This window comes from Trichechus manatus, unplaced genomic scaffold, assembly GCF_000243295.1.
Source record: "Trichechus manatus latirostris isolate Lorelei unplaced genomic scaffold, TriManLat1.0 scaffold00049, whole genome shotgun sequence".
Classification (NCBI taxonomy): Eukaryota; Metazoa; Chordata; class Mammalia; order Sirenia; family Trichechidae; genus Trichechus; species Trichechus manatus.
Window position 1 is genome coordinate 8,856,175 of NW_004443985.1, and position 12,729 is coordinate 8,868,903.

At 42.0% G+C, this 12,729-nt stretch overlaps 1 protein-coding gene across 4 annotated transcripts in view; it reads right to left on the bottom strand.

The window, feature by feature from the left end:
• The window catches only part of TGFBR2 (transforming growth factor beta receptor 2), a 97,026-nt gene that overhangs the window by 16,121 nt on the left and 68,176 nt on the right, over positions 1 to 12,729 (bottom strand). For all 4 annotated transcript variants that reach the window (XM_004377359.2, XM_004377358.2, XM_023732253.1 and 1 more), the window contains 2 exons: positions 6,245 to 7,044; positions 4,393 to 4,534 (listed from right to left, as the gene is read on the bottom strand). In XM_004377359.2, the coding sequence (XP_004377416.1) occupies positions 4,393 to 4,534; positions 6,245 to 7,044 (942 nt within the window). The remainder of the gene's footprint in view (positions 1 to 4,392; positions 4,535 to 6,244; positions 7,045 to 12,729) is intronic.

Below are 12,729 nucleotides of genomic sequence, written 5' to 3' on the forward strand. Positions count from 1 at the left end.
AAAATCAAACCCGTTGGCGTCAAGTTGATTACTGACTCATAGTGACCCTACAGGACCTACAGGGTTTCCAAGGAGCAGCTGGTGGATTCGAACTGCCAACCTTTTGGTTAGCAGCCTAAGCTCTTAACCACCGCACCACCAGGGCCCCAAAATGTTTTCCGAATTCAAGTCTAACATCAATTAGCGGGAATTACTATCTATTTTATTTGTAAGGTAAGAAATGTATTTGCATGTATAAATTTTTGAAAAATAAAAGTCTGCTTTGTCAACCGACAACAAGCTTCTTGAGGGCAAGGCTGTATCTCTCCATCTGTGTATCTACAACAGCCAGCATAATGACGACAAAAACAGGCACTCGCTTCCACGGGCCACATTCACCTCCAGGCTTTACGTACCTGCCAAGGGATTCTTTCAAAATGAAAAGTCTCTGAAATGAGGACTAGGCTAAAAATGTACTTCTTAAGGTTGCTATGATTTACTAAAAAGAAAGAAATCAAATACTTTTAATAAAGAATGTCTGCCGTGAGCATTGTGCTCTTTTAAGAACTATCTATATGGGCTCAAATTGGCGATAGCAACTTGAAAGGTTAGACAGGAGACTTAGGGGGCACTGAGTTTATGTTAATGGGGGAGAAATAACTCGTAAAAGGAGGGTGAGAATGGTTGAACAACTTGAAGACTGTAATCAATGTCACTGAACTGTACATGCAGACATTGAATTGGTGTATGTTCTGCTGTGTATGTTCTCAACAACAACAAAAAATAATAATTAAAAAAAAAAAAAGAGAAGAGGACAAGGTTAAAACAGGGGCTCACTACGTGAGTTCACACAATCAAGCAAAGGGCTCTCTGTTAGAACCAAACCGAGGACAGATACATAACGCTGGTGTTCGCAGCCAGAGCGGAGATGAGAGAAACAGGACAGTGGGCTTAAGATCAATCAAAATGAGAATCAGGATGGCCTCTTTCCTGCTCCCCAAATACTTTCTTTTCTCATCCTAAAGGTTATGAAAGGTTTTTTGAGTCTAGCTGAACAAACGAGATCCTGTTCCTTCCTTGGGAAAACTTGTTTATACTGCATCTGTTTTTAGACCTCGTAAAAGTTGGTGAACTCAGTTCCTCCCCATTAGCCCAAGTTCTTTCATACTCAGCAAATACCAGCAGGAAAGGGTTTTAGTCATTGATAATAATGGAAGCAGGGAGCTCACACAGGGCTTAGTAAGCTGCACTGACAGAAAGACAGAGACACAATCTCTAGCTCGTGTTTATAGAATAGTGGGTTGGAAAGGCTAGGAAAAGATACTGAAATCTAGGTAAATTTATTCTGACGGTGACAACAGCCTCATCACTGACACGGCTCACACTGGTCTAAGGATTCATCTTGGAACTGTCAAAGCTTTCAAGCAGAAAATTATTCTCCGTGGCTGAAACTTGGTTAAACAAATTTCACCGTGTAAGGAAAAACCAAGTTACTTTCAGAACTGCTGAGGGGGAAGAAATCTCAGGCAGGAAACAGGAAAATAACAGCGTCAGCCAGAACGGAAGTGCCATCCCCATCCGGGGCCCCAGGAAGTAGGTGATAGGTCAGCAAGGTGCACAGTGGGAGGAAGTGACCTGGGGCCACCCCAGAGAGTTGGCTAAACATGTTCTGAAAGAGATGAAGTATCAGAGCCAGTTAATAGTGCCAACCAAATCTACCTTGGACAACATTTTTGGTCATTTGGCCCAGTGACCATAAGCGATCATGCTGTCTAACTGCCTGTAACTCCTGGTGACCCCATGTGCTCCAGAGAGTTTTCAATGGCTGATTTTTCAGAAACAGATCACCAGGTCTTTCTTCCAAGGTGCCTCTGGGTGGACTTGAACCTTCAACTTTTCAGTTAGCAGCTGAGCCTGTTAACCATTTATACCACACAGGGACTCACCAGTGACCCACAGCTATAGACTCCTGGATATTTATCTTAAAGATTCTAATCCAATACCATCATTTTGTTTCTTGATTTGCCCCAGAGACCGCAGCTGGGCAATTTTAGCAACAAAATAAATAATGATAGTATTGGATTAAGAAAACTTGGTTGCCAGTGAGTCGATTTCAACTCATAAAGACCCTACAGGACAAAGCAGAACTGCCCCATAGGGTTTCCAAGGAGTGGCTGGTGGATTCGAACAGCTGGCCTTTTGGTGAGCAACCCAGCTCTTAGCCACTGCACCACCAGAGTGCCAGTACTGGATTAGAACCCTGGAAATAAAATAAATATTCAGGAATCCATGCTGATATAAATACATAATTAAATGGATAAATTATGAGGGTGGTGGGAGACAGAGGACAGAGCTTCCTATTAATTGGTAGAATACCAATCAGTAAATGTAGAAGCAATGAGAAAAATAGAAAATCACCATTAGGCAAACATTACAGTAATAATTGTTGTAGGCAAGAGCTATCGATGGAGCCCAAAATTAGTGGGTAAAATTATGATAAGAAACACATCTACTATCATTACTAAGCAGGTGTTTAGTATCTTTAGAAAGAGGTCAAAGTATCTTCCCACAAGATATGTATTAATTACAAAGGGAAAACTAGTATCTCTACAGTGTTACAACCTGGTAAACACCACCTTTAACCAAGTGATCAAATTTAACATCACCATAAGGCACATCGATTTCAAGTGACCCTGATCTGAGGCACTGGGAAGAGCAGAACATCAATTCTGTGCTACTCTGGCCTAAAATGGATAATTTCCATCTAATCATGAGAAAACAACGAGACAAAATGAAGGACCATCTAGAAAATAATTGGCCTACACTCTTCCAAAATGTCAAGGTGATAAAAGACAAGGACAGACTAAGGAACTGTCACAAGTTAAAGGTGACTAAGGAGGCACGAAGGGAGTCCTGGTGGTGCAGCAGTTAAGCACTTGGCTGTAAACCAAAAGGTCAGCGGTTCAAACCCACCAGCCACTCCGTGGGAGAAAGATGTGGCAGTCTGCTTCTGTAAAGATTTACGGCCTTGGAAACCTTATGGGGCAGTTCTACTCTGTCCTACAGGGTCACTATGAGTAGGAATTGACTCGAGGGCAACAGGTTTGATAAGGGAGCATAAACACCAAATGCAATGTGGAATCTTGAATTGGATCTGTTACAGAAAAGGACTGAGGACTTGGAAATTCAAATAAGTCTATAGGTTAGTTAAGAGTATTATACCAATGTTAATTTCCTGCTTTCTATGGTTATACTATGGTCACATAAGATGTTAACACCAGGGGAAGCTGGGTGAACGGTATACAGGAACTCTCTGTACTGTTTTTCCAACAATTCTATAAATCTGAAGTTATTACAAAATGAAAAGTTAAAATAAAATTGGGGTTAGCCTGGCTTGATTCAGCATGCAGCCAGGACTAGGTTGGGATGCATACACTGCCAGGGTAATAACTAAGACCCTGACAGAAACTACTAAGAAGAGTCAGAGAAGGCTATAATAATTTCAACACTGGCCGTTGGGAAGATCAGGGGACAATACTCCCTAAAACAATGACATTCCCCCCTGCACTTTCGTCCATCCTTTGCTATATTTTCACAGTCACCAGCAATAATAGCTTCTAACAATGAAAATGAGACCATGATAACTTCTAACAATGAAAACGAGACAATGTGCTCTTTGTAGAGAAGACACCAAAGAGGGAATCTGGAGAAGCCATGTTCTATTTTGTAGTGATCTGATCCTAAACAAGAGAAGGAAAGTAGGGGGCTGCACTCGGGGAAAAAAACAACAAGCCAGATGGATCACCTTGGGTTTGCAGAGGAAAAGCAGGAGAAAAGTAGGTCTCCAAATCAGTCCCAGAGTCTTAACCAGCAAGAGGATGGCGTTCCTCAATAAACTCTCTTCACTAAATCTGTCAAAACCTAAACAAATGTACCAAACCACTCTGCTTGTTTTGCCCCAAAAAAGAAAATCATGTCCATAAGAGCAAATTTTTCTTATTTATAACTGTAATTCTGAAAAGCCGTAAAATACAAACAGGAACAAAGATCAGACACTTATTTGAATGATACTACCCATTTGACAAATAGAAATCATTCTAAATAGCATTAGTGTTAATCTCTTGCCAGATATTTAAATATCTGTGGAGTGATGTGTCTAAAAAAAAAAAGTACTTACGCTTCAAGAATGGAGATGCAAAGTTTTATGTCCCAGCATGGCTTTCAGATGAAAAACCTACGCTTTTTAGCATAAGTACAAATAGTTCTGGAATGTCTGTCTACAACCAGATCTCAACTAGTTTGCATTGTGGAGTTAACAGTTTTGGGACCCCCTGGAACCAGGCTTGAAGAAAGAACATGGTATCATTTTGAAGGGGCGTCCACTACTGCATAATGATGGTGGTCCATACGTACCTCCCACCGCATTACAGCGAGACGTCATTTCCCAGAGGACCAGAGCCATCGAGTAGACATCGGTCTGCTTGAAGGACTCAACATTCTCCAAATTCATCCTGGATTCGAGGACTTCCGGGGCCATGTATCTTGCAGTTCCCACCTAAAGTGAAAACAGACATGGAGGCCCATCGCTTAAGTCCAGCTGCATTTGTATTTTCAAAATATAGCTGACGTGTGTTCCCTGTATGTGCAGATGATCTTAAAAAAGCCACAGTGCTGCTTTAAATAATGAGACCTACATAGAAAGGCACAGCATATGGGATTATCTTTAAAAATAGGTGTTCTTTCCCTGCAAGCCCTTTAAAGGCTATAAACAAAGAATGCCCAAATCAGGAAATGCCAAACTCCAAAGCTGGCTTATCTGGCCCCATGATATATCATCAAATTCTTCAAGAACACCCTGACACATGACCTGGGAGACAACACTGGTGACATTTTAGATCTTTATGTTTGCTTTTGCAAATTAAATATTGTTTCATTCTTGAAACTCCAGGGAGATTTACGGTAAAAATAACAAAGGCCACCATTTTTGATCACTTAAGGACTGTGTCTTAATCTTCTTTGTTTGCCCCACAGCACATTCCAGTGTGCCGAGGATGTTGTGTAATTTCATAAGCTCCCTACTGAATTATATGAAAGTGTTTCCACAGTGAGAGGCCAGTTGGGGATCACTCTAATTTTTGTGGGCCTGCTGTATCGTTTTACTTTGCCTATTAGGCCTGTGCTAATCTCTATGACTGATCATATACAAACATAGGATCCATTGTTTCTTGGGAATCAATCACTTCAGTGTTTGATATTGCAACTTCAAATGTGCACAGCTTAATACTGCATCACATACTTAGCTTGACTAAACAGCAATGAAGTCCTTTCTTCCCTGAGGCGGGGTCAAGGGACTTGATTTTACCATTCCAGGAACATTTCTTATTGACATGTATCAGACATCTTTTTTCTTTTCAACAAGTCATTCTATGAGTCATTGCTCTGGCACATTAATCTGTCCATATTTCAATGTGTTTACCTCAACACTGCATGTGCTGCCATGGACACAAAGGGATGGCTGCTCAGTAACTGAATGCTTCCAAAGCATGTCCCCCCACCTGGTTAGAGAAAACGATGGCACTCCTTGCCGACTCCACTCTAATCTGCAGCCAAGTTTTCAGTGTGCAAAAACATGGGGCCTCGTCATTCATAAAGGCATTTATGAATTTTGGAAATTTCTAATCACTTTTTAATAGCTCCTTAACCAAAAAAGGTTTGCATCATAATTTATGAAAATGCTTCAAGAATGGAATTGTTCACTCACTCATTCCATCATTCACTCAACAAAGACTTATTGGCCACTTTCACTGATCAACACATTGTACTAGATAGCTGATCAAATGGATGTAGACTTAGACTTCAAGGGGATTACCTTCTAGAAGGGTAAAAAGAAACTTATATAAATATCAACAGTGCAGAGTAGAAAGGGCCAAGTATACCATAAGAGAGGAAAATAATAGAAATAATATACTAACTGTGTGTGAACACAAAGAAAAATCATTTGACAATGAGAAAGAAATGAGGATTGACTCAGGGACAAACATATTTTCTCTGGGTTGGGAAGGATTTGAAGAAATGGGGAAAACGCTATTAGCAAAGGTACCCTGGTGGAAGAATGGGGTCACACCCAGGGTAGACTCTCTATTTTGGCTAGACTCCCTAGACAAATGTCCAGGTTGCTGTTTGAGATAAGAGGTGTGAAATACGGAGAAAAGTATGGTGGGCCAGCAACAAGGTAAGGGGGATCCAGGCACCTGCTCTAACTTACTTGCCCACTGTTGGCCAGGTCATCCACAGACAGAGTAGGGTCCAGGTGCAATGAAAGCCCGAAGTCACAGAGACAGCAGGTCAGGTCGTTCTTCACAAGGATATTGGAGCTCTTGAGGTCCCTGTGTACAATGGGCATCTTGGGCCTCCCACAAGGGGTATGATCACTGTGCAGGTGAGCAATGCCTCGGGCAAGGGAGCTGCCTAGCTTGCGCAGGTCCTCCCAGCTGATGACATGCCTCGTGAGGTACTCCTGTAGGTTACCCTTGGCGTGGAAGGCAGTGATCAGCCAATACTGCTTCCCCAGCTCTGTCTTCCGCTCCTCGGCCGTCAAGAACTGGAGTATGTTCTCATGCTTCAGGTTAATGTCGGAGAAGATGTCCTTCTCTGTCTTCCAAGAGGCATACTCCTCATAGGGGAAGATCTTGACTGCCACGGTCTCAAACTGCTCTGAAGTGTTCTGTTTCAGCTTGGCCTTGTAGACCTCGGCGAAGCGGCCCTTGCCTACCAGGGTGTCCAGCTCAATGGGCAGCAGCTCTGTGTTGTGGTTGATGTTGTTGGCGCAGGTAGAGCTGATGTCTGAGCGGTCATCTTCCAGAATGATGGCACAGTGCTCACTGAACTCCATGAGCTTCCTTGGCTTGCTGGTCTCCCAGGATGGGCTCAGCTTCTGCTGTCGGTGAACGCGGTAGCAGTAGAAGGTGATGATCACAGCTATGGCGACCCCCAGCGGCGGCAGGAGGCTGACGCCTGTCACTTGGATGATGACTAGCAACAAGTCAGGGCTGCTGGTGTTATATTCTGTTGTGGAAACAAAACAAGGGAGACAAGGAGTTGGGTTCTGTACGTATATTCTGTATGGAAATGAATGCACACCTCAGGCATCTACAGCATTTAGCATCTGCATAGTTTTTGTAGATGAGATATTGTGAATTTTTATTCCAGGGATGCTGGTGTGTACTAGTCGGATGCTCCTGCCTCTGGCTATCCATTCAATGTCTTATATTCTTCCCCCAAACTTCAACTTACATGCCACTCCCTAAGGGAAAACTAGGCAGAATTAGAAAAATGTCTTATTTTATATTTTCTTATAGCGCCCTATGCTGTTCCTATGTAACAACTTAGCACAATTCCAATTAAATAACTATGACTCCACTTAACTGGTTTCCATATCTGTTTCTCCCTACTCTTCTTACTCCCAGCAGACCAAGAACTCCAGGCTGGCAGGGATAACATCTTTCTTCTTCACTACTGTAAACAGCATGTGGCACACAGGAGGTCCTCAATAAATACGTGTTGAATAAACAGGCAAAGCATTTGCTGAGTGTTAACTAAGCTCAAAGCATTGGGGGAGCTTTGGGAATATAGCAAGAATGATCTGGCTCCCGCCTTCAAAACAGTAGCTTGTAACAGTGCAGAGACTGCCATGGTTTCGCCATAGGCTGTTCTTTTCCTGGAGCCCTGATGGCGCGGTGGTTAAGAGCTTGGCTGCTAACCGAAAGGTCAGCAGTTTGAATCCACTGGAAACCCTATGGGGCAGTTCTACTCTGTCCACAGGGTTGCTAAGAGTTGGAATAGACTTGATGGCAATGGGTTTGGTTTGGGTTTCGTTCTTTTCTCGAATCCAACTTTTCCTGCTCTGATCAACATCCAGGCTTCCTTTAGACATCAGCTCTGGGCCTTGGTGGTGGGGAGAGAAGTCTGTGGGAAGGGTATCTTTAGAAGTTAATTACTCTTATATCCACCCAATATGACTTCTTTTCAGTGTGCATGCAACTTAGTTACTTAGAATAGAAATATTTAGTAGCAACAATGGAAACACTTCTACAAAGGTGAGGAAAGTTGTTAAAGAAGGAAATGCAGCTCGTTTCCTGACCCCTGTGGGTTGACGGGGAAACCCTGGTGGCTTAGTGGTTAAGTGCAACAGTAGCTAACCAAAAGGTCGGCAGTTCGAATCCACCAGAAATTCCTTGGAAATTCTATGGGGCAGTTCTACTCTGTCCTATATGGTCGCTATGAGTCAGAATCGACTCGACGGCAATGGGGTTGGGATGGGTGGGTTGATGGAAGAGAACCCTTAGCAGTAGAAACCAAACTACATTATCCTGTACACCAAACCGTGGTTCATGTGGTGACCTTGTTGACACTGATTAAATAATTTTCTTCTTGGGAAGAAGGACATGGGTGGAAATGTTTAGTGGGCAGGAGACAAGTGAAAGGATAGTTATAGTTCAGTGACAGCCGTGTGCTAGGCTGCCTCCATTAACAAGAATGACAGAATTCTACTGCTTTATATGCCCTTCATCCTCCCTTGAGGGTACCCATTAACAAGCAGGCTTTATGGTCAAATGCTAGATCTGTTCATTAAACACATCATTACTGAGTGTCTACCATGGGCATGACACTGGCCTCAAAGAGGTTATAATACAGTAGAGGTGTTAGGGCATGTACAGAAATGCTTAGCAATACAGGGCAGTCTGGGATGGGAGATAACTGAGTATAATCTATGTGTTGGTGGAGTAGGAGAAAGCTTACAGGCACATGAAAGGCACAGTGGCATGGACTGCCTTGAGTAGAAGGAATGTTATGAATGAAGGTGCGGAAGTAAGAAAGTATGATCTATCTGAAGAAGAGCAATTCTCCCAAACTGACTGCTTTGCACAGTGGAATGGAAACGACAAAGATTGAGTAAGTAGTACAGAACCAGACTGAAAGTCAGAGAAGGGATATGCAATTAGCCAATTGGCAGTTGGCACCTACTGTGGATTGTTTAGCCAAAAAAGGATGAGAATACAGACCAGATGGAATGGGGATACCATAATCCCTGAAAGGGATTCACTTGCTTAAATTGCATGTGATACCATCACTTCAGGAACATAATAAGAAATGAAGCTAGTACCACGTCAGTCTGGAGCGTTTAGGTTTCATGATTCACTTACCCGTTCTTAAAGTAAGTTCTACGAGGCAAACAGCAGCTTCCACGGACTGTATCGTCTAGATGAAAACTTGAGGTCTAAGTCTACATGATGCCACTACAAACTGGCAAAGTAAGGCTAACACATCAGAATTTCGGCGACCAGCGGGGAACATCACCATTGGGGGGAAAATACAGTAATGCATCAAAAAGAATTTTAAAAAGGAATAAAATTTGGTGACTGGCTCATGAAAACCCAAATTATTACACAGGCTGGGAGACAGGACTGGGGACAAAGGAGAGGTGGGACTTGGGGTAGAAGTGGAGGTGAAACAACGCAATTACAGAAAGGATTGGAACTGAAAAAGGGGGGAAAAAAGCTCTTGCAGAGAAGTATGGACTATTTCTGTTGGCCAGCAAAGTATGAACCTGGAAAGTAAAATGAAGAGGACCAATGACATGATATTCAGGGACAACCGCAGATCACACTGCCCTCTCCCAGAAATGTCATCTCTATTATCTGGAGCATTTCAATGAATGTGTTGGCTTGAAGTCCCCACTTATTTCAGTCTTCCATGTCTCTCACTACACAAGCTGTCTTATAATCATCAATCTGTTGGATTATCCGATCGTTTCTCTCATGAGAAGGTAAGCTCTGTGCGGGTAAAGGGCAGGCCCCTTTTGATAGACCCAGCACCTGGGACAGGATGGGGCACTTGATGACACTCAAGACCTGTTGGCTGTAGAAACTGAATGACTGACTGACTTTTGTGGGAGAATATTCCTCACATTTTTATGTTCTATAGCAGGGATTGAAAAAGTACAACCCAAGGGTCCATGGCTTGTTTTCGTACAGCCCTGAGAGGTAGGAATGGTTTCTACATTTAAAAAATTTTAAAGAAAAAAACTAAGGAGAACGTGCAGCAGAGATCATGTCTGAACCACAAAACTGAAAATATTTACTATCTGCCCCTTTACAGAAAGTTTGATGACCTCTGTTCTATAGGTATTATTTTAAAAATCTGTAATAGATTGGCAAAATTTTGAGAAACTTCATTTTGGGCCAATATGAATTTTCTTTTTCAAATATGGATGCAACATGATTATAAAATTTAAAACATTAACTGCATAATTACTTAGCTGTGTCTCCAGTTCATCAAAGAGTGTAAAACATCCAATAAACTTCTTTTATCACTGATAACTTTATTTTATAATTCCTGGCCATGTACGAAAAGGTCTCCTGTGCTAATTTCTATTACTTTTCAGGATGAAGGAAATACAAAAACAGAAATATCCTGAAGTTTATGTTTATGCATCGACAGAAAGAAGACTCTAGAAATCCCCGGCTCAATGTCAGAAACCAAAGTTTTACTTTCCCCTCAAATTTCCTGTGATTTCTCTTTGATAACCTACATGTAAAAATTTTGAGGGGAAATTACTGAATAACATTTGTCAATCTTGAAACTTCAAAGAGGTGATGAAAAAAACCGTAACAATAGCAAACTGGCTCAAAGGAAGCTTTGGGATGTGGCCACCCACACCCTCTCACAGTATTAACCCTTGGGCTGCCACTGTAAAATCCAAGAGCGATAACTGCAAGCTGGATGGAGTGGCTCCCAGCCTCTCCTCTACTCAGAGACCAGGAGGGCATGCTGCTTTTCGCCAACCCCCAATTGCACAGAAACTCATAGACTGAACACTTAGTACACACCTGGCCGTGTGCTAAGTGCTTTATATAATATTTATATTTAAGTGACATAAAAATACTACGAGGTAGATACCACTACTATTATAAACCCCATTTTACAGACAAGGAGGCTAAAGATCAGATAGTTTAAGTAATTTCCCAAGAGCATAAGCTTAAACCAAAACCAAACCAAACTCGTTGTCGTCAAGTTGATTCCGACTCACAGCGATCCTCGGTGATGGCAAAACTGATACTCGGTACAAGTTTGGTCTGACTAGAGAAACCCAGCTCTTCACCTGATGCCATCATGTGCCTGAAGTTCACATCCATGACAGCCAACTGAAAATGACTTCATATAATTTCTCAATTTGATGAAGTGGTTTTCTTCATGGGGGTTGGACTAAGTGATTTTATAACCATCCATTAAGCCATATTGGCATTTCTTGGGCACTAAGTCAAAGGCTGCAAAGGACAAGACAAAAGGTCTCAGGAGCTATCTGCAAGAGACTCTCAAGAGATGAAAATCTGAGCGTTAGTAAAGTTAAAAAAAAAAAAGCCATGCATGAAATTCATTATTTATGAAAAAAATTCACTATTTCATAATAGCAAAAACAAAAAAAAAAAACAAATCTATCAACTTCTCAGCATAACAAGATGTCAATTCATTATATTGAAAACTAGTATATAAGTGGAAATATCAAGCTTAGGCAAAAGGCAACTCGTCTTTTCCTTAAAAACTGTACCGCTGAGTAACCAAAGTATTAAAGGAAGTATCTCTTTATTCAATTATTCTAGCTAATAAATGAAAATGAATTGATAGAAATAAAGTAGTGTCTTTTTGCAACTCCTAATGAATTAAGTGGTTAAGGGCTCAGCTGCTAAGCAAAAGGTCAGCAGTTCGACTCCATCAGCCGTTCCTTGGAAACCCTGTGGGGCAGTTCTACTCTGTCCTTCAGGGTTGCTATGAATTGACTCAACGGCAACTTTTTTTTAAATGAATTAAATGGATATAGGCAATGGGCATCGATGCCAGATAATATGACAAAGCAAGAGACAATCAGACATTATTGCCTCCTGATGGAGGAACATAACCCTCCCTATAGATGTGCTAAAGGGATAGAACCTGAGTCTGATAAAGCCTCTGGATCCGGCTTCCAGTTTGCAGAAAATACAGAGGATAGAGGAACACACCGCACTGCACCATGCGTGGGCAATCAGCAAAATCTAGATGAGCAAAACAATCCAGGTCAAAGGGTGCTTTAACACACACATTGTAAGGACAACAAAGGAATGGGGGTTGGTGCAGTAGATTAACAGAGACCTGGTATATCAATCGACTGATAGTTTGTTGTTTTTTTTTTAATGGTATATCAAAGGAGTGCTGGTGGCACAATGGTTAAGCACTCAGCTGCTAACTGAAAGCACTCAGAGGTTCGAACCCACCATGGGAGAAACGACTTGGCGGTAGATTCCAATGCATAGTGACCCTGTAGGGCAGAGGAGAACTGCCTCATAGGGTTTCCAAGGCTGTAAATCTTTATGGAAACAGACTGCTACATTTTTCTTCCACAGAGTGGCTCGTGGGTTCGAACCACCAACCTTTCGATTAGCAGCCGAGCCTTTAACCACTGTGCCACCAGGGCTCCTCCATAAAGATTACAGCCTAGGAAAACCTATGGAGAAGTTCTGTTTTGTCATACAGGGTCACGATGAGTCAAAACTGACTCGACAGCACACAACAACAACAACGTGGTCTATCAAATTACAATAATAATAAGAAGAAGAAAGATAGGCAAGGCCTGGTGGTGTGGTGGTTAAGAGCTTGGCTGCTAATCAAAAGGTCAGCAGTTTAAGTCCACCAGCCCCTTCTTGGAAACCCTATGGG